General features: G+C 44.6%; 1 protein-coding gene across 1 annotated transcript; it reads right to left on the bottom strand.

Moving 5' to 3' along the window:
- Window positions 1–12393: 12393 nt before the first annotated feature.
- On the bottom strand, window positions 12394–14393 carry LOC136494518 (cytochrome P450 78A5-like). Its single transcript, XM_066490673.1, has 2 exons — window positions 13415–14393; window positions 12394–13238 (listed from the first exon to the last, which is right to left on the bottom strand). Exons 1-2 carry the CDS (start codon window positions 14375–14377, stop codon window positions 12639–12641), a joined length of 1563 nt encoding a protein of 520 aa, XP_066346770.1. The 5' UTR covers window positions 14378–14393; the 3' UTR covers window positions 12394–12638.
- Between the last annotated feature and the right edge of the window lie 1196 nt (window positions 14394–15589).

Genomic DNA, 15589 nt, shown 5'->3' with positions numbered 1-15589 from the left:
GAGCTGCCGATATAGAGCACAGCATTTTCAGTTAAAGCATACCATCTTTTGCCTTATGATTGGTGGCCTTTCCCTTTAGGTGAACAGTACATCAGCCATTTATCTGGCCAATATATCCCTGTTACATTAAAAATCAGAAAATCAGGTAAAACCAAGTGCAATGGATCCTTCCAGATTCACCAGGCCATGATCATAAAGAAAGTTTCACTATATCCTGAAAAAATCAAACCCAAAACAGAACAAGGCACAAACTAAGAACTTTACAAAACAATGTAATTTTTTATTTTAAGTATATTTTGAGCTCCTTTATATCACGAATAGAGAATAGAATATTCTAGTATGATTCATCATCATTCTCTATTCCCACCTAAGTTATATAGTATCATTCATATCCTTTTATTTCAGGTGTTTTTATTTTACATGCATAAAATAAGACAAGAGGCTGTGCTTGTGCATGGTGTGACAGCTCTTACCAGCTACCACAAAATAGTCTAGTGGAGCAGCAAATTTGTCTCATTGTTTTTTTGTGGCTTGGCCAAATAAGTCAATGTACAGGACTTGAAACAAAGCTATCAGTTTTGGTTGTCAACGTCAATACTTCAATCCAGAGCGTGACAAATTATCTAGTTACATGAAACAGTCTCAAGATTTCTAATAAGCCCTTAGCGATCCTTTCCATGGAAGAATTATTATAAACACAGAACAACCTAGCCAAGTGCATTACCTTCATAACATGCAGTATCAATTATCATCAAGCAACATTTCCAAAAGGATACGGCCCAGTAGCAGTTAGACCTCTTTTTCTTGAAGGTAAGTGATACAGATTTTCTTAAAAGAAAACACAAAACATGCTAGACATCTTTTTCTAGAAGATACAATGGGCAGATTTTTCATTTTCAAACTGTTTACTTAGCTCCACCACCTACTACTTAGTATAATCCAGGAATTATTATTGAATCAAATTGAGGCAGCCGACTCTCACTTTCCTATCTCAGTTTCAGTTTATCAGATTATGAGGAAAAAGGCATCTAAAGAGTAGTTTGTTGTTTTGTAGGTATGCATGTAACATGTCGTGATTAAAATTATGTATGAGGATGTCAGTGCTACTCTTGGAGAAGGCCCAACCACCAAGTGCACCAAAAGGAACGAATGGAAGAGAAAGTAGTAAATATAATTTCTGTTTGATCCTCTTGTAACCAAGCAGAACATTAACAGAGGGGGGCGGGGTTAAGATGGTAGAGGAGAACCCCGTCTGTGGCACTGGTGCCTCAGGAGATTAGCAGTATTTCAAGATACTCTCAGAAGACAAAATGAATGATGATAGAACATGAGCGTAGTGGCATAATACCTCGAGTGTAGAAAATATACATCCATAAAAGAGAGAGCAACCAAATTGTGAAGTTTCAGTCACATGGACATGAGACAGATTCAAGGGTAAGAACCCATGGTCCTTTACCTTTGAGCTAAAGGCACAAATATCTGGTATATATAATAATGTCTGCTAGGCCCACCAGATACCATATGTGAATTTACCATGTCCCTTACAAAAAGAAGAGTCCGGATTGTGGGAAGCTCAATAGTTATCATTTATGAAACACTTTGCATAAAAGAAACTACATGGTACATAGTGAAAGTGATCTGGGAAACTATGGGCAGGATTCGTCTAAAGAAAACTATGGGTAGAAACAACGTTTGGTGACTTGGTGGACTGTCAATCCAAGACATCTTTAGTAGGCTCAGATAAGAGTGAATAAAGGAATTTTATATTTCTGCGGACGTGTTTTGATTCCTTTATTTGACTTTTCCATTAGGACTAAAGGATCTGTGGCACACCATATTATGTCAGCACACATCATTACCGCTGGTGTACAACTAATATAAAAGTCAAATCATTCCCACTAAGAAACTAAAAAAGGAATAAAAGATAGTTACAATACCAGATGTTAAAGGAAAGTTGAACATTTAAGAAAATATAACAATAAGGATGGAGCAACTTGCTAGAGTATTAAGAGAACTTCTCTAATGAACTCCCAAATACAAAAGCATGGATAAAACACAGAAATGGACACTACAACATTAATTTTAGGCACTACTTATAATTCACAGGAAATAGTTTAATTTCCTGCCCACCTACAGGGTACAGATTAGGCAGCCATGGTCATCCTTCTCCTTGCGGTCTTGAGACCCAATCCAAGCGCAAAAATAGATTATCCACGATCTCATCAATCTTCCCCTCTATTTCCTCAAAATTGCGCTCCTTGCATGTATGAGAATATCTGAGCACTGATATAGGAAGAGATGGGCTCTCAAGGCCATTGGTGAAAATGAGCATGGGCATATTATAGAAGATGAGAATACAGCTCTTTTTCTTTCTTTCTTTTTGTGTGTGTGTGTGTGGTGTAGGTGGGGGGGGGGGGGGGGGGGGGTGGGGGGGGGGGTCTACTTCCTTGTAAAAGCAAAGGTGCTTTCCCACGGTCTCAGAGTGGAACAGAAAGGGCATTAACAGAACTACAAGAGTACTTCGCATATTTGGTCAAATTAAGTACAGAAGTACCATCGTTTTCACTGAAGAAGGCACTAATTTCACATTATATCCCCTTTTTACTTGTTATATGGTCCTCAGTTTAAACTCTTCCTTTCATCACAGTAAGATAGGAAGGAAAACGTAACTCTTCGATAGCAGTGCCTCTAGCAATCAAAAAGTGGATCTTATCGGTTATGCCAGAACCACTAAGCAAAACAACATGTACGCTATTGTCAAATCATTCCTCATTTCCATTAATAGTCTATACTGTTTTACATTGCTCTTGTATCCGACTTTCTCAGTCTTGCTAAATTAAATAATGCCAAGAAAGACAGGTAACAATGGCCTCACTAGTACTGATTTTTCTTTTGTTATTATCCTCTAACCCGAGGGCCCTTTTTATCATGATGTGAATGAATTATCAGCTTCACTAACAATACTGGTTAATGTAATGACAACTCACTATAATGGATGGAAAAAGCAGGTCAGCAGAACCCATTCACCCATATTTTGAGAAAGTTTTGTGCTTGGCTGCCTGCCATCAAGAAACATAGAAATCATACAAAGATGTGTAGTTGTAAATAAAAGTTTGATTACGGCCTTACTAGACTGGAAATCTTGAAAGCAGGGTACATATAAATGTAATGACTTTTTTTATCAATTTTATCTGGTGATCAATGAACAGGAAAATTCAGAAAGAAGTGCACATATATCAATAGAAAATCTCACTAATATGAAAGCCTTAAAGATGCAGTTGCATATATTACATTGCTTAATAAAACTGAAGAGTAATTTTAATTTTTCAAATCACTTACCAGCTATAATACATCTGCAGTTAAGATCAAAATTTGCAGTACATTTATCATAACAGTCCTAATCTTAAACAAAGCACGAAAGGTGTCACTTAGATATGATGTTTTGTAAGTTATAATTTTGCGAAGATACAAGAACACAAGCAGATAAAAGGTAGTTAAGTACTGGAGTTGCCCAAATGGATGAAAGATAAGTCCCATGTACCTCTACCTCACATACTGCATATGCTAACATCTTCTCTCCCAAGTCCTCCTCTCCTTAAGGTGCTCTCTTCAATTAGCACCATTCTACCTCCAAATAGTCATCGTCTAGCTTCCTCCCAACAGATATTTACCCAACTGAAGCCACACCACATCTTCTCTGTGTTTCGCCTAGCACTAAAAGTATGTATGTAAATCTAAGCAGTAGTCCTCTTGACCTTTGTTAATCTGAACTACGACATGCCAGCTATTACCTACATGTATTCATGATGATTTGCCAAAATGATGTGCCTGGCCAGAGCAATATACAAGCAGCAGATCCTTTGTTTGCTGGTGAAGAAAACAAATGGAGCAACACAGGTTAAAACACATACTTTTTAGTTATGCAGATATCAGATATGGAATTAAGAATGGACTGAACTTGCAGATAAGGTAGTACAGTGTTCACTCAATTTGTATGTCATTCTCACAACGAATTTTTGATCCCTCAGAACTGTCCAACAATCCAACAACATCAAGTCACAATCACCTTCAGATTGGTTTGGCCAATTGTTTCGACTATCATAACTTGGATGTAGGATTATTCCTACATGTTGGAACAAAATACAGCATAATAAAGAAGTTGACAGGCTTGGATGTATCATGTATGCAATGTTGGCATCATAACATTCTCCTCACCATGGATCAAAGAAAATGAGCTAGGTTGCCAGAAATTCATAGTAAGAACGCTAGGTTTCCAAAAAAAAAAGATGTCCAGAAATGTCTTAGCATTGTGGCTCAATTTTCTCAGCGTTCATTTCCAAGCGAGGGCAAGGAACATAACTTCAGATGAGAACAGTGCATTCTACCAATATCTGGAACACGATGCAAAGCGAAGGAGTTAGCAAACACGCAGGTCGGCACTTGTGTGCTGCGCACACGTACCAAGGAGGCAGGGAAGCGTGCCGGGGAGCTCTGCTACGGTAGGCGGGGTCCATAGGGGTACCTGCAACGGCAGCGTGCTGCCTACGTACTCCACGGGCGCGTTCATTGTCCCCGCGCGCGTGGCGCAGGCAGGAGAGGCGAGGCGGCCAGGCAGGCGCGAGGACGCAATGTGTCGAACACGTTGCGGCCGGCACGTCGCTCTCCTCTGGCCGCCGCACGCGCGGCGCGGGGTTGCTCAGGACGCGCGCCCTCGTGGCCGACGTCACTGCATCTCCCCCGTCGATGTCGTCCCCTCCGACGCACCCATCCCCGTCGTCCGTCGACCTCCGCGCCGCGCTCGCCCATGGCGCGCTCCCCTGATCCAGCACGTGAAAATCCCAGGGCCCCGGCTTGCGCGTACCGTGGCACTGGGCAGTGGGCACTTCCCGCTGGGCCGCTGGGTTGCCTTCTTGATGGGCCTGTGTTCCGGCCCATTTTCTGGTTCCTGATTGGAATTTTGATCCGTGTTCCTGATTGAATTCCCATGCATTCTGGCACAACTCCAACGGTAATCATTTGATCTTCACTGGGTTCGAGTCCGTCGCAGAAATGGGAAGCAAATGTTTGTTCCTGTGCTTAAGAACCCTTTCCCCAGGCTGAGATTGTCTAGGTACGTAATCCAAAGGAGATCGGTGAAGATTTCTTCGTTGGAAGCGATTCCAGATAAATTTGGTCACATAAATACGAGGTCTCCATTGCAATCTTCTCAGCCGGCACCACCCTAGTTCATCATCTTCTGGTCTGGGATGCGATCTCAACTCTCGAATCTTCTCATAGGACCGTGCAACTCGAAGCTCTACGGACTCCCGAGGATTCAGCATATGAGAAGCAGTATCAGGCGAGAACTCACCAAGCTAAGAAGGTGGGATCGCCATCGTCAACCTCATGTTGCCCTTCATGGAGCTCCAGAGCTTTCGAGCATTTTTCTAAGTATCAATGTATCATGTCAGGTCAGGAGGTTCCTTGACTTATTTTTCTCTGCCCTATGTACCAGGGGCGGAGCCTAGTGGAGACGGAACGGGGCTCCCGCACACCCTTCCCCCTTGGCCCAGGTAACTTCCCATGGCCTAATGAGGTTCTCAGCCTTCATGAACTTAAAACACAGAGTAGCATAACCCAGCCCGGAGTGAAGAGCCTGCTCATGCATGCACCAGTACATTGATGATGCCATCTCCAGATCACTTATCTGTTTAAAAAAACAAAAATCCCCCCCCCCCCCCCCCCCCCCCCCCCCCCCCACACACACACACACAACCCCTTGTGGTTTAAAAAAAAAGACTATAGTGCACAGCGATGTTTTGCATCCATGCAGTAGTTGGCTAGATAAATATGCTCTTTCATGTGTGCGTTTGTTCCTATGGATATTATCTGTTTTAGGCTTTTAGCAGATAATTATAGATATATGTTCATATTTCAGCTATTTTTTAAACTTGCCTTCCCACTGTCCTCTTTGTCTGCTTACTCTGCCTCACAGTGCTTGTATCTTGAGTTTTAATATTAGTAAGTATCTCCTCGCTGCTATTTTAATCCAAGAACACATCTGTGTATAGCAGAGAAGTCTAGTTTGTGTGGGTGTTTAAGCTGGTCTTTGTTTTGCTTTTCTACTGTCTCTTTTCTCTGTTCACTCTGCTTCAGTGCTTTTTTATGGCTCTGTATTAGGCCCTAGGTGCTGTTTCTACCCAATAAAAGTAAGTCTGTGTATATACTCGAACTGCAGCTGATCTTCTGCTCTTGCCTTGTAGTTCTCATGCCAATCCCTCCTTAGAAGCAAAGCCAGGCAAACCGCACCATGACATCAGGCCAGGAAGCAAAGCAAAGCCTTAGAAGCAGTGAACTATCCTATCAGTCAACAACAACAACAACAACAAAGCCTTTAAGTCCCAAACAAGTTGGGGTAGGCTAGAGTTGAAACCCAACAGAAGCAATCAAGATTCAGGCACATGAATAGCTGTCTTCCAAGCACTCCTATCTAAGGCTAAGTCTTTGGGTATATTCCATCCTTTCAAGTCTCCTTTTATTGCCTCTACCCAAGTCAACTTCGGTCTTCCTCTGCCTCTCTTCACGTTACTATCCTGACTTAGGATTCCACTACGCACCGGTGCATCTGGAGGTCTCCGTTGCACATGTCCAAACCATCTCAACCGGTGTTGGACAAGCTTTTCTTCAATTGGCGCTACCCCTAATCTCTCACGTATATCATCATTCCGAACTCGATCCCTTCTTGTATGACCGCAAATCCAACGCAACATACGCATTTCCGCGACACTTAGCTGTTGAATATGTCGTCTTTTCGTAGGCCAACATTCTGCACCATACAACATAGCAGGTCTAATCGTCGTCCTATAAAACTTGCCTTTTAGCTTCTGTGGTACCCTTTTGTCACATAGGACACCAGACGCTTGCCGCCACTTCATCCACCCTGCTTTGATTCTATGGCTAACATCTTCATCAATATCCCCGTCCCTCTGTAGCATTGATCCTAAATATCGAAAGGTATCCTTCCTAGGCACTACTTGACCTTCCAAACTAACATCTTCCTCCTCCCGAGTAGTAGTGCCGAAGTCACATCTCATATACTCAGTTTTAGTTCTACTAAGTCTAAAACCTTTGGACTCCAAAGTCTCCCGCCATAACTCCAGTTTCTGATTCACTCCTGTCCGGCTTTCATCAACTAGCACTACATCGTCCGCGAAAAGCATACACCAAGGGATGTCCCCTTGTATGTCCCTTGTGACCTCATCCATCACTAAAGCAAACAAATAAGGGCTCAAAGCTGACCCTTGATGTAGTCCTATCCTAATCGGGAAGTCATCCGTGTCTCCATCACTTGTTCGAACTCTAGTCACAACATTGCTGTACATGTCCTTAATGAGCCCGACGTACTTCGTTGGGACTTTATGTTTGTCCAACGCCCACCACATAACATTCCTTGGTATTTTATCATAAGCCTTCTCCAAGTCAATAAAAACCATGTGTAGGTCCTTCTTCTTCTCCCTATACCGCTCCATAACTTGTCTTATTAAGAAAATGGCTTCCATGGTTGACCTTCCGGGCATGAAACCAAATTGGTTCATAGAAACCCGCGTTATTGCTCTCAAGCGATGCTCGATAACTCTCTCCCATAGCTTCATAGTATGGCTCATCAACTTAATTCCTCGGTAATTTGTACAACTTTGAATATCCCCTTTATTCTTGTAGATCGGTACCAATATACTTCTCCTCCACTCATCAGGCATCTTGTTCGATCGAAAAATATGGTTGAACAGCTTGGTTAACCATACTACAGCTATGTCCCCGAGGCATCTCCACACCTCGATTGGGATACCATCCGGTCCCATCGCCTTACCTCCTTTCATCCTTTTCAACGCCTCTCTAACCTCAGATTCTTGGATTCTCCGCACAAAGCGCCTATTGGTGTCATCAAAAGAGTCATCCAACTGAAAGGTTGTGTCCATATTCTCACCATTGAACAATTTGTCAAAATACTCTTGCCATCGATGTCGGATCTCATCCTCCTTTACCAAGAGATGCTCCCTTTCATCCTTAATGCACTTAACTTGGTTGAAGTCCCGTGTCTTTCTCTCACGAACCCTAGCCATCCTATAAATGTCCTTCTCTCCTTCCTTCGTACTCAAATGTTGGTAAAGATCCTCGTACGCTCTACCCTTTGCCACACTTACAGCTCGCTTTGCAGTCTTCTTTGCCACCTTATACTTCTCTATGTTTTCCACACTCCTGTCATGGTGCAAGCATCTATAGCATTCTTTCTTCTCCTTAATAGCCCTTTGGACTTCCTCGTTCTACCACCAAGTATCTTTAGCCTCACGTCCCCTTCCTTTGGTTACTCCACACACCTCTGAGGCTACCTTCCGAATGTTGGTTGCCATCTTGTCCCACATATTGTTTATGTCGTCTTCTTCCTTCCAAGAGCCCCCTTTGATAACCCTTTCCCTAAATACCTCTGACGTCTCTCCTTTCAGTTTCCACCACTTTGTTCTTTCAATCTTAGCTTGTTTATCCCTACGGGCACGCATCTGAAAACGAAAATCTGCCACCAAAAGCTTATGTTGAGAAACAACACACTCCCCTGGTATCACCTTGCAATCCAAGCATGCTCGTTTGTCCTTTCTTCTTGTGAGGACAAAGTCAATCTGACTACAGTGTTGTCCGCTACTGAAGGTCACTAGATGAGATTCTCTCTTTCTAAAGAAAGTGTTGGCTATCATCAGGTCAAAAGCTACCGCGAAGTCTAGAGCTTCCTCCCCCTCCTGATTCCTACTACCATACCAAAAACCTCCATGAACTGCCTCGAAACCTGCGCTTGTAGTACCTACATGCCCATTAAGATCTCCTCCTATAAAAAGCTTCTCACTACTAGGTATAGCTCTAACCAGGCCATCTAAGTCTTCCCAGAACTGTCTCTTAGCACTCTCGTTGAGGCCTACTTGGGGGGCATACGCACTAATTACGTTCAAGACCATATCACCAACGACAAGCTTGACTAAGATAATCCTATCTCCTTGCCTTCTCACTTCCACCACACCATTCTTGAGGCTCTTATCAATCAAAACTCCTACTCCATTTCTATTCGTGACTGTCCCTGTATACCAAAGCTTGAAACCTGTATTGTCCACCTCCTTCGCCTTCTGACCCTTTCATTTAGTCTCTTGAACGCATAATATATTTACACGCCTCCTAGTCGCGGTATCAACTAATTCTCTTAACTTACCTGTAAGTGACCCTACATTCCAACTACCTAAACGGATCCTAGTTGGTTCGACTAGCTTCCTTACCCTTCGCACCCGTCGACTCTGATGCGAAGACCCTTGCTCATTTTTCACTACACCCGGGCGCCGATGTAGCGCGCCACTAAGGAAGCGACGACCCGATCCTTGGTTACTTGACGCCATGCCCAGATCACGACACGGCGCGTCACGGGGGTGACGACCCGGCCCTTGCCCATTTAACACCATACCCGGGTTCCGATATGGCGCGTCGCTAAGAGGGTTACGCCCCAACGATTTTCTTTCGGGTTTCATCTCCATTTAAGTGGCTAAGTTTTTACATTGGCTACCACAAAAAAGATCTTGCCTTTGCCTCGAGCAGAGTATATCGCCTACATACATCTATATATATTCTGCTGCATGATTGACCACGTCATTCAGAAGGCGATGAGATAACGACCTGCACAGACCCCAGTCTCCAGGCCTCCACCAACTCACCTGTGATCATGCATGCATGCGCTTCACACCCGCGATGAGATGAGCCCCCGGCCGGCCTCATGCACCCTCAGTGCCTCATATCATAGGTGACATGAGTGGCACATCATGAGCCGTGAGCTCGCTGCTCACCGTTAGTTTATGCCTGATGCGTGCATGGATGCCTTTCCACCTAATGCTTCTAAAAGCGAACAAACATGGCATGCGAGATCGCCTGCAGGATTTGCATACAGCTATGGATATGACGATGCTATCATCAGGAGATTCTGTAAGCAGAAGCAGTTTGCCTGATGATACGCTGCTTTCTTTGCAATGCATGCTCAAAGCAATGGCGATGATTTGATTTGCTCGTTTTCTAGCTAGCTTCATAGACTTCAAATCTCTGGATGATCATGGATGCAAACCTGCTTTAAGGAAAGCAACCATACGTGGTCGATGGTCGTTGTCCAAACTACCAGCTATATATGCATATCGCCTTTTGGTGATGCATGTATTTGTTTTTTTTATAAAGCTATATAGTGCATCACGCACCAAATGATTGGGGAATAAGAACCAAAACATGGTACTATAATTCTAGTGGCCTCTTGCTTTACTCTCCAAATCTCGGACGGAATAATTGTAGGCTTGGGAAAGTTTGTGCCCTTTCCTTGTACGGACTACAATATCTGCTCCGTATGACACTTATTTCCTAAGACGGGTTATAATAATCCAGCACTTGATATCCGAAGGGGCTTAAACAATCCAAAGGATCCGCCGCTACATTTGAACTCCAACCTTTTTCTCAGAGGACGTGAGTGAGGTCACATGATATGTTGCTTTTAAAATTTGAAAGTGGCAAGAGGAAAGGAGCGGACTCATTGTTCGCTCTTGTGGCCTGGGAATTATGGAAGGAGAGGAACGGAAAAGGTGCTTTCGCCAAGCCTCATCCACGGTTATGCAGATCCTCACGCACATTGGCACTTGGTAGACCAGTGAATAGACGCCGGGGTGTTGTCTCGTGGGCGAGTAATCACCTAGTTCAGAGTCCGCTAGGTGGGGATAAAATTTTTGTAAATTCATCTGCCCCCTAGTGGCACGTCGTTGTAATCAAATTATCTCTCGATCTTAATACAATGATACGCAAGCCTTTTGTGTATTCGAGAATTTTTTTTTGAAAGTGGCTCCATGTATAATGATGTCAGGCTAACTCGATCAGATCATATCACAGATCAAAATATGTTTAAACAAAAGATGTTTGAAGAACTGGATGTCATGATAGATGTTTGAGTTAATGACATAGCTTAAACTTGGTGGTCCATTTTAAGTTTTGAATTCATTTAATGATTGTAAAATTATATGGAAAATACTGCTTACTATGTTTTCTATACTGTGAACACATTTGATCAAAATTCCCAGGGGCGAAGCTATCATCAAACTTATGGTGGTGCACCACTCATTAAGATATGAAATTTTCTCATGTTACATGGCAAGTATTAGTCAATTTAATAACAATATCTTGGTGCACCCTAGTTGCAGTGCACCACGGTAACCCAACATAGCTTTAAATTCCTGTGCATAATACTCCCTCTATATTTTTACATGACGTATTAGCTTTGCCGTCCTAACTCCTAAGTCAAACATTTATATCTTTGATCACCGAATTTGAAAAAAAAAAGTTATATAAGTTCGTGAATCATGACATAAGATTTATATTTTAGATTCACTATGAGAAATACTTTCATAATATATAAATCATATGTTGTGAAAGTACAAAGATTTTTTAAAATGGATGGTAAAGATAATATTGACTTAGGACAAAGCTATGTTATATGTAAAAAAACGGAGGGGTAACTGGGCTCTTCTCTTTTTTTTTCCGTTTAGTCATAAACAGCATTTCAGACATACTACTTAGAGTTGAACTTTTAAAGTTTGATGACTAGTATCTGCAGTCGAACTTTAAAAGATTGATGACTATCATCGTTTATATTTGAAACATAATATTTATGTATTGTATTTTTTCCTCAAAAATGTCCAGAGAGGACATCAGAATATAATAATTTTGCTGGGTTAAATTAGTAAAAAATGTCATGTTTGGAGAATTATCATCGTTGAAAACTCCTTTCATCCCTGAATAAATCAACTTGTAGAACCTATAATCGGGACAATTATAATAGTATGGGTCAAATTATTAACACTAAAAATAAGATAAGGCCGGATTACAAATGGATAGTTCTAACAATATTTAGACATATCCCAATATTCTCTAACACTTTGTCCAGTGAGCCTTGTTATTTTGGCGCAAATGGCAGCGTACTGCAATATATCTTGGTTGTTCTTTGCCATCAAACGTAAAAAAATGAGACTATGCACTCAATGCAAGTTTAGAGACCTGACAATGTAACTTTTCAAAATTAAGGAGCTCTACTTCACTTTTCTCCTGATCAAAACAGTAGATAGTCTTCACAAGTGATTTTCTTCAGATAAAGAACACTTTTCTATGCACGTTCAGATTGACACAACCAATGATATCAGAAACATGAGATGATGGAACGCTCAAGCTTAACTTTCTCCTTATCCATGAATATGCTCTCCTTTCAGAAAAAAAAATCAAATTCTTTTCCACGTTGACAAAATCGATTTCAAACAAATGGAAAAAGATACATATCAAGTATGCAGTAAGAAACACATTGTAATATTACTGAAACATTCTCTCCACATAGTTCTCATCACATATCCGGTACTCCTATCAGTGGAGCACTGTGAACACTCCTTACCAATCGCAAACAACAAAAACAGTAACGTAGACAAAACCACAAATGCAGATTGAACACCATCTCTCGACCAGAAAAACAAATTATACGGCATAATGAAACGCTAATAATATAATTATGCATGGAACTCGATCGAGCGCCAACTATGCGTAGTTTGTGCTTTCAGCGATCACCACCTGGGCGTAGGCTTGCACACGAGGGGCTTCTCCATCTCCAGCGACATCCCGAGGCGCTCCGCCAGGTCGACGCCGCCGTCCGCCGGCGCCCACTGGAAGCGGTGCAGCAGCTGCGCGAGCCAGAGGTGGACGGTGGCGAGCGCCAGCGTCTTGCCGGGGCACACGCGCCGCCCGGCCCCGAACGGCGCGAGCCGGAGGTCCCCGCCCAGCACGCTCACGTCCTCCTCCTCGAACCGCTCGGGCCGGAACGCGGAGGGGTCCGCCCACACCGCGGGGTCGTGCGCGATGGCCCACATGTTGACCATGGCCGTGGTGCCCGCAGGGACGAGGTGGCCTCCGACCACCGCGTCGTGCACAGCAAGGCGCGCCCACGAGAGCAGCGGGCCGGGCGGGTGCACGCGGAGCGTCTCCTTCACGACGCGCTGCAGGTAGGGCAGCCGGGCCACGTCGGCGTCGGAGACGGCGCGGCCACGGCCCACGACGGCGTCCAGCTCCGCCTGCGTCTTGGACTGGATCCCCGGGTGCAGCACCATCCGCGCCATCACCCACTCCAGCAGGATTGCCACCGTGTCGGTCCCTCGAAAGATCATCTCCTGTGTGTTTTGTGTATTATATTTATTGTTTGCAGGAACAAATTTTACTTAAAACAAATGAAACGCATGATGCATTTCGTAACTGATCCAAATCGATGTTACAAATGCAATGTTCATGAATGTCACAATTCAGCAGCTGTTCTTGGTAACGTAGAAAAAAAGTGTGTATTTCTTACCCAGAGGACAGCGATCATGTCGGAGTCCGACAGCTTCTCCTCGCCCTCCAATCCCAGCAAGACGTCGACGAAGTCTCCGGCGGCCGACTCACCATTGGCGTCGTCGTCCTTCTTCTTCCGCCTGTGCTCTTCGATGATCCTGGCCACGAACACGTTCACCCTGCTAACCAGGCTCCTGCACCTCCTCCTGACGCCTTGCAGGTCCAGCCACCTGAGCAACGGCAGGTGGTCGCCCCAGTTGAACAAGCCGAGCAGGTCGTACCCTTCCTTCACCATCTCCTCCAGCTCCGCGCCCTCCGCGCTGTCGGCGTCGTAGCGCGCGCCGAACACGGTAGCCATGACGTGGTCCAAGGAGGCCGCGTGGAGCACGCGCCGCATGACGACCTCTCCGCCGCCTCCGGCCGCCGCGGCGGAGAGGTCCCGCAGCATGCGCTCGCCGATGGCGACGCGGCGCGGCGCCGTCGCGGACACGCTGCGCGGGCTGAAGAGGTAGGCGGAGCTGATGCGGCGCAGCGCGCGCCAGTAGTCGCCGGAGGGGGCGAAGCCCATGGCGCGGTGGAAGAGAAGCCCGCGAGCCGCGTCCTTGACGGGGCGGTCGGCGAAGGCGGCGCTGGCCAGGAGCTCCCGAGCCGTGTCCGGCTGGCTGGCCACGACGAGGCGCGTGAGGCCGACGGAGAAGACCGACAGCGCGGCGCCGCCGGGTAGCGACCGCGACAGGGACGCCAGTGCGCGGTGCGCCGCGGGGCCTGCGAGCGCGGTGACCACACCCGGCGCGCCCGGCGGGGGCGGCGGCGTCGCGCGGGACCTGGATGAGATGAGCGCCCACGCGGGCCCGCCGGGGTAGAGCCAGAGCAGCGAGAGGGCTACGAGGAGCACGGCGAGGAGCGGGGAGAGTAAGGTGGCGGCGGCAGGGAAGAGGAAGAGGAGGGAGTCCTGGGTTGTGGTGCTGAGGGTGGCGTCCATGGCGACGGCGTGGGGGAGGGAGGTGGGGAGGCTGGATGGTGTGGGTTTTGAGAGCGGGGGGCGGAGAGGGTTTAAATAGAGGAAGGCAGGCAGACCTTGTGTGCTGAGCATGGCATTAAAGGGCTTTTTTTTATTATTTGTATAACGGCTGGAGGAGAAATGGAAACGCATTGTACTAATTCCCCTGAGATTTAGAGGAGAAAATGTAGCAGCTTTTGCAACTGACCCTCAGCTTTCAGAAAGAAGTGCTACAACAAGAAGTTTTAAGAAAAAGAATATATCTCACGTAGTACAGCCATATGCTACACAATCATACGTAAATTGTACTACTTAACAGTTGCCATATAGGGTTGCTCTTAATTTCAAAATCATTCCAATGCAAGCCCATAGTTTGAAAAAAAAAAATATGTGCAATTTGCATGCCATCTTCTTCTTCTTCTTCTTTCTTTTTTTTTTTTGACAAGCATGCATGTGCTAGCGCTCCGATTCATTTACGATAGGCCTTCAAAAAAAATTAAACCATTCCATCTTATTCGACACTACTTGAGTTGTTAAATTTAGCATGCAATACTTGCAGTTTCTTTTTCCAACCTAGGCCTTGTTTAGATTGCAAATTTTTGCAATCTGGACACTGTAGCACGTTTCGTTTGTATTTGACAAACTTTGTCCGATCATGGACTAACTAGGCTCAAAAGATTCGTCTCGTGATTTACAATCAAACTGTGCAATTAGTTATTTTTTTTACCTACATTTAATGCTCTATGCATGCGTCCAAAAATTGATGTGATGGAGAGAGAGTGAAAAAACTTGGAATTTGAAGGTGATCTAAACAAGGCCCTAGCATACTTTTGATAGCTAATAACGACCGGCAGATGATTGTATATCTAAATTAAAATGTACATTTTCTGGAGACGTAACGCGCACTTGATCACAACCTTTGTTGCTCCGGTCATAGAATTAAGTGGATCTATTAGTCTCTGGACTAGTGTAGGCCATAAGCTAAACTTTAGTCCCTACCTTATTTGGATCGAGGGACTAATGGCCATTAAAGTTGTACAAAGACTAAAACGTCCCAAATGCACCCAATCTTCTCATGGGAGTCCAACCATAGTTGTAAATTCCATACCGGGTCAAATATTGGTCAATACCAGGCAAAACCGGTCAATACCGTCCGTGACTGCATGTATTTTATTTTTGGCAAATTTTGGCGTG

This window comes from Miscanthus floridulus, chromosome 1 (assembly GCF_019320115.1).
Source record: "Miscanthus floridulus cultivar M001 chromosome 1, ASM1932011v1, whole genome shotgun sequence".
Lineage (NCBI taxonomy): Eukaryota > Viridiplantae > Streptophyta > Magnoliopsida > Poales > Poaceae > Miscanthus > Miscanthus floridulus.
The sequence above is the reverse complement of the archived record's forward strand: the minus strand, read 5'-3'. Positions and strand labels throughout refer to the sequence as shown.

Bases quoted from the DNA above. Each gene is read 5' to 3' on its own strand.
- LOC136494518 (XM_066490673.1), bottom strand. From the start codon at position 14,377: ATGGACGCCACCCTCAGCACCACAACCCAGGACTCCCTCCTCTTCCTC. The intron at 13,239-13,414 runs GTAAGAAATACA...CAAAACACACAG, and splicing joins ACATGATCGCTGTCCTCTGG to GAGATGATCTTTCGAGGGAC.